The 10,749-nt window shown below is 47.5% G+C and overlaps 1 protein-coding gene across 1 annotated transcript; it reads left to right on the forward strand.

Moving 5' to 3' along the window:
• The first annotated feature begins 425 nt into the window (after positions 1-425).
• On the forward strand, positions 426-9,450 carry LOC8033194. Its single transcript, XM_002402951.5, has 2 exons — positions 426-1,300; positions 6,987-9,450. The coding sequence occupies exon 1, from the start codon at positions 639-641 to the stop codon at positions 1,287-1,289; it is 651 nt and encodes a 216-aa protein (XP_002402995.1). The 5' UTR covers positions 426-638; the 3' UTR covers positions 1,290-1,300; positions 6,987-9,450.
• The last annotated feature ends 1,299 nt before the right edge of the window (positions 9,451-10,749 follow it).

Consider the following 10,749-nt stretch of genomic DNA (forward strand, 5'->3'; position numbering starts at 1 on the left):
CACGAGAAAAAACTGCCACGCTATTCTGCCCATAAGCAGACCAAACAGAAGTGGCATTATTTGAAATCGCACAGGTTAGCTTTGTTGCATGGCAATTTACCCTGTATGAAAGAAAGAGGCGCTTGGATAGCTTGGAAACATGCTCTTTCCATTCTCTGACTCATAATATTCCTTTTCTGCCTCGATGTTCAAATTTATCGCAGTTGCAAGCACACTAACACTTCCTGCAAGCTTTCTTGGAGCTTGCGCCATGTTCAACCGCCTTTTCGCGGCGTTTTCTTGTCACGCAATAGAACCCAGGACCACAACCCCCAACACTTCCCGGTCCTCGTTCCTGGTTCCGCGGTTCCACCGCCGAGATGGCCGAGATACAAGCGCCGTGACGTCTCCTCCATCTTCCAGCAGAGCGCGCCACCGTGCCCGCTCGTCCTCATCGATTTTTACTCGCCCGCACTTTTCCGCTCGCTCCGCATCCCCATCCTCCGTAATGCCGGCGTTGCAGCATCCTTGCGGCATCGATTGACCGCGTTGCGCTCTCGCACCCGTCAATCCAAAAGCAGCCAAGAAAAACTTCCGCCACCCGTCGACGACGCTAAGCCTAACCGCGCAGGCGGCGGGACGCCTTTTCACCCAACGTCATGCGGCCAGCCAGCGAATGCGTTCCGCCCGCCGACCCGACCGCCACGACGGTCGTTCGCGCTGCAGTTCCGACGGTGGGAAATGGAGACGGCATCGGCACCGGCCTGCCGTTCGACAGCACCAAGTCCAAGATCTACGAGACCAAGCGACACAAGAAGATTGTGCGACTGATGACGGTCATGGCGTACGTTCTGTCCGTCTCGCTAGCGGCCATGGTGCTCTCCCTCTACTACCTGTTCCTCTGGAAGCACGACATGCAGTCGGAGCCGCTGCCGACGTCTACGGTCAAGGGCGTGGAAAGATCCAAGTCTCACACGCTGGGGCCCGGCAACGAATCTTGTCCCGATCTCGGTGCAATGCGGATGAGCGAGAAGGTTGACGTGCCGTCGACCAAGGTGGTTCTGGCAAGGACTACTACGGCTGATCCGCCGGTGGTTGTGACTGAGGTCAGAAGTACGGTCAGCCCTACTGCTGCTGCTACCGAAGGTTCGAGTACAACTGTTGAGGCTACGTCGACGGAGCCGCAGACGTCGGTGGTCTCAGTGTCGGTGATGGAGAATGTCACCCAGTCTTCCAGCGCTGTCGGACAGGTGACGGAGGCGGAAGAGACGCTAGAAGTCAAAGGACCCGCTACGGTGGTGGATAGATGAGGTTAAGTCAGGTGAGTAGACGGGCCTTTTTCCCATCGAGACTCTGAGCGAGAGGGGCATATGCGTTCTATACTGAACTCACAAATATGCTTCCACGTATCAAACTTGATGTAACTCTCCGAACAGTAAAATCAAAGACGATATAGTCACTGACGGAGTGAGAACGGCAAGGCGTATCTTTCGAACGTTCGGCATCTAGCGCGCGCTCCATGCCTTCCGCCGTGCTTTGGCTGCACGCTCGTGCACGCGCGTGCATAACACGCCGAAGCGTTGTCGAAGGTAGGAAGCTCGCGCTGGAGGCGGGGCAACCGAAACTCATCGCTGCAGTTCTCACCTTGTCAGTGACTAGTACTTTGGCCGTTTGGCTGCCTGTACATCGTGCTGGTGTTAACTCGAGGAGGCAGTGACAACCTGGGGCCTTAGATCGTGCCCCAGATTTGATGGACAAAGCCGGACGGATTCAGCATGAAGAATTCATCGTCCGGTTAATTTGTTTTAGAGCGCAGCTCTTAAGGGCTGTTTATACTCCGACGTTGAGCGCAGTGAACGCAGCGTAGCGCAGAACGCGCGCCCTTCATTGGCCGGTGGCCAGGAACTCGATTTCTGCGACCAATCAGTATCTGTGTGCGCTGCGCTACGCCGCGCCAGTCAATGTTATGTTGGAGTAGAAACAAACCTTTAGGCCCCCGCTTCCGGGTTGAGCGGCGTCGCCGTCAGTTTAAACGCGCGCGTTGCATTAGGGGAATAATGCAACCGGGCGTAACCGCGCGTTGCATTATGGGAAAATTTCCCCGCTAAATTTAGCGGGGGATCGACGTCACGTGACCTCCACGCCTATTCAATTTCCCCGCTAAATTTATCGGCGTCACGAATTCGTGACGCCGAAAATGGCGTCACGAATTCGTGTCACGTCACCCATGAACAAATTTATCAGTGGCAGGAAGAGAGGAGCAGGAAAGGAGGAAGGACGAGGGGAGAGTACGGAGGAAGAGGAGGGCATACCTTCCCCTCCGTACCCTCCCCGCCTCCTCCTCAAAAGCTGCGCTCTAATTCGGCATTACAGAAAATTGTAAACGTCTTTCATTTTTGTTTTGTTTTTCTTCTGGTGGACTGTAACGGTCTCTTCGAAGCTATATGTGGTGGAATTCCTTAAAATATGCTGGTCGTAAGCACCTTCTTTAAAAGCGTCCCTTCTGGGTAACATAAAAATAAAGCGCAGATTTAGTTTTAGCGTTTAGCTGACCCCCCCAAATTAATATGGGTGGTTTCATTTGAAATCGAACACGCTTGTCGGGCTGGGTCTTTCAATTTTTTTTAATATATGTAATTGTCCCATTTCTGTAAAAAAACAAAACCGCTTTTCAAAGTAAAAAACAAAAAAATTGCTTCGCAAAAAGATATTAAGTGGAGCAGGGTGAAAATCTGTTTTTTACTCCGCAGTTCTGTCGGCTGGTATGAATACAAAAAGCATACAATACTCGCCATAATTGTTTGTGTGCTTGTATGTCATGCCGACTATTTTTAAGTTCAAAGAAAAATACTTTTGTGTTTTCTTTTACTGAGGTAAGTAAAATATTAACCATTGTCTCTTTGACAATCCGGTGGCATAATCAGAGTCTTGTAACTCATGAGGTGTTATATTTGTCGCTTACCAAATACTATGCGGGTGCAGTACTGTACACGGGCTATCGACGGGCATAAGTTTAGTTTATTTTATTCTCACGGAATACTTTATATACAATCTGAAATATCGTAAAAAATGAGCTTCACCGATATTTTGAACCCACTTTATCGAAAAACTCCATTTCTTATTTCGTTCAATATTTTTTTTATTGTTGCTGCCTATCATATCAACTTTCAACTGACTTGATGCGATTTCCCCCTTTCTTGTTGTATCTTCTCTCGAACTGGTCGAAATCGCACCCACGTTCTCGGAACTGCTAAACGCAGTTTCTGCAGGTCGGCTTCGCTGCAAAGACTATATTGTTGATTTTTGTGTTAAAATGCAGCGGGTAAATTTATTTTCATTGAGAACACTCGTGCCTGCCTACATATTGTATTTTCTTAATTTTATAATGATGGCAACTGATACTCCTTGCTCCGATCGTTAGCGGTGCAGCGGGTGTTCTATTATCCGGCGTGTCAAGCCAGGGCACAAAAGGCGGAGAAAACGGAACGAGCTCTTTATGCAGCCAGACCGGGTTCGTGTATCTGTTTGTGCTATACACAGTCATGATGGGCATCCCAGCCACCTCAGCAAACTACGGAAAGAATTCCTGGCTACGCCATTGGTCCTAGTTTATGACGCTCACGCCTCTTGCTTCATTCATCCGTCTTCTAATCGGTTGATCTCACCGGCTACGAAGTGATAAGATTGGCAGCGACCTTTTTCTTCAAAGTCCTATAGACCAACTCAACTCACTGACGTCACGCGACTGCGGTGGCGCTGCTGTCGGTACTGCGCTTGCGCAGACGCTTCACTCCTCCCGATTTCGGTTTGGGCAAAGCGGGCTTGTTTCTAAACACTGTGTTGGTGCCAGACTTGTGCCCAGGTATCTTAAATACTCTACTTAAGATACTGTATTTCAAACTCTTTTTGAAATATCTTGGTATCTTCCAAATGCTTTTGATCGAGAGTGTTTGGTACCGTATTTTCATTACATTTCTAAGTATCTTGTACTCATGATCTCAAATACATTTTTGACATTCCGCCATTGTCCAAGTTTTTCGGTATGAAGTGGCGTGGGTGTGGCACGAGCGAACGTGAACATTGTTTCGAGCAACCAAATCCTGTTGCTAGCTCTGATAAGCTACGGTGACTCAGATTGAGCTCGTGAAGAAATCGCTTTTGTGCCGATTGTGACTCATATTTCACCCCAAAGTTCGTACAATGAAGGTTTTCCCCTCGCCTTTCCAAAGGCGTGTTTTGTTTCCCAGAGTTTCCCCCCAAAAAAATCCTCAAACAAAAGAGGTGGTTTTACGGAAAGATTGCCACACTGAGGCGCAACACAGAATGGGAAACGACCCACGACAGCAATGCAGACTTCAGTGTCAAGATAATAACAAACAGAAGAAAATGAAAAGCAAACTCCAAGAGACGACACTTTTTTTGCATGTATATTTGACAACGTTAGGGCAAAACGTCGAGGTTTCTTTTTGTTTCTTTTCTTTTTGTCGTCAGTCCGGCACTTATTGCTCCCGCGAGCACTGTATGGGAGTGAACATTGATAAGCAGAAAACAGGACAGGAAACGGACTACGAGCACGATGACCTCTCAAAGTGCCAACAAAGCGTCCCCCAAAATTGACTGCCTTTCTGAACGCAGCCTACTTAAAGAAGGTGCGACCAGTGCCGTGGCTGTTATGTGGGCTCTCTTTGTTATCCATTCACTCATTTCCGTATCCCAAGTTTGTTCATAGTGAATTCCCCATATAGTTAATATGGATTGTAGTTAAACGATGCGTCTAAGGTGTCAGCGATATCACTATTGCTAAAACAACCCCTTTTTGTATAAGAAATGTTTTGTAACATGTATCAGCGATAACCGGGTCCCTATAGTTGGACTGCATAGAATAGCCCTACGGTGTTTTTTTTTTTGTTTTTTTGTTTGTCGTCTTGTGCTGCTGCGTGCTAATAAACCATTCTGGTAAACCAGATTTGCGCAACTGTACGATTCTGTTCGTCACTGACGTCGATACAAATTACGCAGTGCGGAAGTGTCTTCAAAAGTAATTGAATTACATTTCTAAGTATTTGTACTCTATTCAACATACTTTACAGTGAAAATAACTTGAGTAGTATGTATTTGAAATACTTTATGAAGCAGGTATTTAGTAACTTAAAATACTTTTATCGAGTATTTTGTCCGTGCATGCGGCCAGCAATATAGGTCAAAAATGCGTCTCTGGCGCATCAGAACGCAAGGGCACCCCAGTTAAAGGACAACATAGACAATGCGTATACATGGCTTTCACGTGACGTCATTCAAAGAGCGCTCCGATAACCACCAGAGAAGAGGGGAAAAGGGAGCTCCCCTCTTACCAGGATCGATCCTCTTTTGTACCTCCCAGATTTGCACAGGCGTCGCTATTCTCCTCCCAGAAGCTTAGAGAAGATTAACCTGTCACTCAAAATTCTTACAAAAGCAGCTCCACTCTCCTCCCTTACATGCTGGTCCAAAGGAATGAGATGTAACGTCAGTGCAACTCCATGTATTGGGGAGGAGGACAGACCGTTACGCCCCAAGCAGTTAACTTTGGAACTACACGGTTGGGGACAACAAATACAATGACTCAGCGCTCGGCCGACATAACCGAACGCGGCGTCAGTGTTCGGCTGGAGTTTGTGTTGTTCGGTGAGGGGGAGGAGGGGCTCTTTTGTTACCACTCCAGCCTGCATGAGCAATGCAGCATGCACCCTGCCCAGCTCAGCACAAAAGCCCAAGTGGGTCGAGCTCGCATTTTTCGATGACTGCTTTTGGTATAGATCCGGCACTTAACGTTACTTCGTCGATTGTTAGTATTTTTTACATTACACTGTGCCCCGCACTCTATTGTAGAAGATGACATGGACATGCCCATAAGGCCTGTCGGCATGTGCACAGGCCTCGTGTTGAGTAAACACCGAGGTGTGGGGACAACAGACGGGTCAGAGCGCCCCCTATAGTTCGATCTCCTGCCCAATAGGGAACGCACGAGGCAACCAAGCGCCCGCCCTCATTGGTTGAGCTCGGAAAAGGGGGGGGGGGGGGAAGGAAACAAAGGAACTTGGACGGATTCGGGGGTAAACAAAAGTGCGAGGTGCGTGAAGAGCAGACGAAATTGCACGCCGTATAATGCACGAAATGCAGTAGTTAAGGCGCGATCGTTTAACATTATCTAGAAGGCATTAAACGGTTGTTTCGGGACGTGGAGGAAAACCTTTATATTTATTATCAATTTCCGCGATACATTATTGAACGGGGAAATGCACCGGTGTATACACGCTTTTGCAGCGTCAATACGAATGTCGCCATAACCGACCTCCAATTTTTGTTTCCTCTTATCACATTTACTTCACTTCATCTTAACTGCAGCGGGGCAGGCTATTGACATTTTAGACTGTACTGTGTCCTTCTCCCCAGCGTTGGCCGTTGTGGGAGTTCGTCAACGCTCGCTTCACTGGTTTGGCATCTGGGTAAGACAAGAGAAGGTCAGCAATGGCGGCTGTAATCTGGTGCTTGTGCGAAGCATCTTTAGGTCACGCTAAATTTCCGCTAAATTTAGCGGGGAACCTGAATTGGTGTATAGGTCACCCGACGTCAGGTCACGTTTCGCCAATTTTCCCGCTAAATTCAGCGGGAAAACTGAAGTGGTGCACGGGTTTCGTGGCATTAGGTCACGTGACGTCAAATTTGCCGCTAAATTTAGCGGAGAAACTGAATCGGTGTTTAGGTCCCGTAACGTCAGGTCAAAGTGACGTGACGCGACCGAAGCACCAATTCAGTTTTCTCGCTAAATTTAGCGAGAAATGCACGGACGGTTGGACAGCAATTTGGAATCGGGGTTTTCGCCAAACAGCATTTCATCCCGTGTTAAGATTTTTTTTGTTTACTTTGATTTGAGGAATTGCTGCAAAACACAGCGGGTTAACCCTGCTTTCCCTTTCCATTCTCCTGTACCTATTTCTCTTTAATTGTCCTTTCTTATTTCTCCACAGTTCGTACGCCACGCTGAAGACGTCCTGGGCAAGCCGGCGCGCCAGACGGAACCCGTCAAGACGGAGTACACAGCCGCGAGCGTTGCCATAATATACGCACCATGCTGTGGATAGCGAGGGTTCCGTGGGACCCGCAGCATATTTATAGCTCCCAGGCGGAAACGCTCTCTTTGGACTCGGAATTTGCTCGGTGCGGGAGAAATCGCGTGAGGGGGGCCTGTGTGTACCATATAATCCCTGTAAGCGTGGCCATTTCTGATGATCGTATTAATCGTTTGTTTTCTAGCGCTTCGTTGACACGATGGTTATTTCAATGACCACCGTAGTGGCGACACTTCAAATCTTGGGAGGAGCTTTTATTTTCCCCGCTCATATGGATGTTTCCACGTTCATTCGGTAAGCATGGGCGTCTATTTGCCTCGGATGAAAAAATTCAGGAACTTGGGCGCAAGCATTCGTTTATTGCCTAATTTCCGCGGGCCATAAAAATATCCGCTTGTGCTTGCACCGAGCGCGCTCTCGTGGCTCCGGGAGCTGTTCCCAATGCACGAAGTAGCGTATACGCGTTTAGCACCGCGTGCATTTTTGATTTCACGCCCGTGAGTTTCCGAATAGCTCCAGGGTGGCGAGCTGAGTTGAGACGGAGTCTTCACTCAAGGTTTGCTGAGCACTGTACGAGGCATGGACGTGGCTTCCGAAAGGGCTGACCGTGCACGAGCTAGGTCAGGTCGCTCGAACATACATTTCAGTTCAGTTTACTCATCCTCAAAGGCATTTCGATCAAGTGCGTTACATCTAGGGAGACTATAGTATAACACATTAAAGGTTACCCGAATAACAGATCGGTTAATTATGAACATCGGGGTATACGCGTTCGCGCCTGTCGGTTTCTTGACGTTGCGCAGTGCGTATAGACCTTTTCCGTCTACTCTCGTCCTCAGCCACCTAATAGGCGTATCCGGTATGGGCGACGAAAAATTATTAAAAGTTTTCAACCTGTAAATAGTAAAAAAATAGAGGAGAGGAAAAATGAGAATGTGGGACGGTTATGCTTTTACGCTAAATGCCTTCTACTGGCGTGGCGACGGCAAAACAATGTTTTCGCCCAAATTGGAAGTGACGACAATTCAAGATGGCCGCGCCCTTGCGAAAAAGGTCTAGACAACCTGTGAGATGGATGCGCCGCGCCGTGAAGCATGATCCCGAATTCTACACCAGAGTAAAGATCTCGCGTCCAACGTTGCTTTGTCTGGAACGCGACTCTGACCGGTGTGTTCACCGCCCTATGTACACCACCTTCGCCGCTGTGCCACCGCCGGCATCGCGGCCGGCAACCTGATGAGTCTTTGTGACGTTGTCAGGCGGAGACCGGGGGACCCCATGTGGGTACGCGGAAAACACACCAGCCGGAGACTCGTTCCGGGCACCATACTTGGGCTGTAACGTGGTGTAAACACGATGGGAGGAAATATGGGTGTATCGTGATTGCCCCCTGCCTCTCCCTCAGCAACGAAAAAAAAAAAACACTAAAGAGGCAAGGTTTTGGAACCGAGCCGTGATGCCGCCCTCAACCAAAAACAAACAGTACCTGCTTTTGTTTCATAGACAAGAAAAAAAAAAAAAACAGAAATCGAGCGGAGGATGTTTGTTTGTTTGGGCGACTGTTGCAAGTTCATTGCTAAACTCGTCTGTCCGCTCGTCTTGTTGCAAAACCAAACAAGCGTCATGCATTGAAGTTCACTGTATACATATATTCCAATGACGTAAGGCGTGCACTCCCCCGTGGCGACGCTTTTTATGGCATTGCACGCGCAAGTTTTTGGAGATCAGCACGGGCGTTCCCCCCTTTGTCGTTAGGCGCGTGCGCAGTGCCAAAAGTGATCACGTGACCGCACTGCTTTTTTCGGCGTGAGCACGTGACTCGGAAGGGGGTATTCCCCTGAGCAGTCGCTCAGGGCCAAGGAAATCACGGAAGCGATCAGCCGTCTGCTGAGCCCACCCGCGCCCGCGTCTTTGATGCTTTCATAGCTTCAAATTTGTTCGCCAGGTTCTGTTACATTTGTTTTTCCTGTCGTCACAGCTAAACGCCTTCGTCTATCCGCTCTGTATACTTTTGTCAATTCTGACGTCACAGCTCCGTGCCAAATCCTCAAGATATTTCGGCCGCCTGCAGCTAGCGGCAAACTTCTGAGAGAAGTTTCGACTGAGCCGCCAATGGATCGTGATTGTTCTTTTTAGTCTTTTGATAACTGTCATAGACATGTTGCAAGGTAAAGGCCGAACTTGTAAGGGACTTGGTTTCTCCTTAACGCCAGACACATCCGACGCTACGAGCTAATGGATCCAATTAAACGGCGTCAAAAGCTCAAATCACTGGGCCTTTTCTGTTTATGTTTATATCTGATCAGTCCCACCAGCTCGTAGCGTTGACTGCGTCTGGATTTAAGGTAAAACAATGTCACACCCCCCCGTAAAGGAAAAAAAAAGACGACTATAAGCATACATTTTGTAGAAGTCTGCGGGGTACTCGGCTCTGATTGAAGGTTCCAAATTAGTGATCTTAATTATCAGCTGCACAGAGAGCAATTCATTGAGTTGGCACGAGTCATGCTGAAGGGTTTACTTGGCTAGGCTGGTAGTTTCCAGAATTTACGTCAAGACAGTGTGAAATTTATAGTGACGCTATAGTCAGTGACTATAGTGTTTGTGCTGCAGATAGGCTGCCTGATTAATGTATAGTACGGCGGCTAATTTGAAATCTTTTGCGTGCGGCAGGCTGTAGCCAGGCGGTCGCACGCCGGTCGTGTTTCATCGTTATATTCGTGAAGTCATTTGTACCTGTCCTCGCGGTGTCTGTGTATATTTTTACGAGGTGAATTAGGTATACATAGAACGAGACTCATCGTGCTAATCATTGACTGCTTTACACCACGGTTTTGATATGTGGTTAAGAGGTTATTGCGTATTTTGTGCACGCAGTTGGTGTTTCGTCTAACCACGGTTACTGGCTGATCGCCTGTCGTGTCTAGTTTTCTACTTCTCTAGTTTATCCAGCAAGCATAGCGCTGCTGTTAGCTTTGGGAGTGTTTTAGGGTGGAGTTGGCACAGTTGGATCTGAATTGTGAACCTAACCGCTGATGTTGATGTAAGGTTTGTGTATGTTTTTAGGAAGTACTATTTTGCAATCCTGTAAGAAGATTCAATAAATTGCCTTTCTTGTTTGTGTGATACTAGCCCAAAGACAAAATGTATGTTTCGAGTAAGGAGATTTTTATTCTTTCGAAGTAATACTAAAGGACAGCTTGCTGCTTTTTGTGATTCCGTAGATATGTTTAAATGTGTGCATATTTCGTTTCATCAGATGCGAGGAATGTATCACACCATTCAAGTCAACGTCAACTCTCACAAAATACCTCGATTACTTTCATATCCAACATTTTGAGCTAATTGTAGTTAACAAAGCGTTGAGGGTGCGGGAAAGGCCGACTCACATAAACCCTGGACGAGGAGCGCACAAACACAAAACAGAAAAACAAGGAAATACTTTTTTGTTTTGGTTTTCATCAGGATCATTGTTTCGTCAAAACTAATTTCCGCAGCGCCTTTTTTGGGTTTTGTTTTGACAGAAATAATGAATGTCAATGGGAAAACGGAGATTTTTATATGAACTCTACGTAATCGTGCTTACGAAATTTTTTTTCTTTTTTCAACCTATATGTTTTGTGGCATTGGTTGGAAACTTTAAAAGGGTCGGTTCATGTAG

The sequence above is a fragment of the Ixodes scapularis genome, unplaced genomic scaffold (genome assembly GCF_016920785.2).
Source record: "Ixodes scapularis isolate PalLabHiFi unplaced genomic scaffold, ASM1692078v2 PGA_scaffold10__122_contigs__length_95168666, whole genome shotgun sequence".
Lineage (NCBI taxonomy): Eukaryota > Metazoa > Arthropoda > Arachnida > Ixodida > Ixodidae > Ixodes > Ixodes scapularis.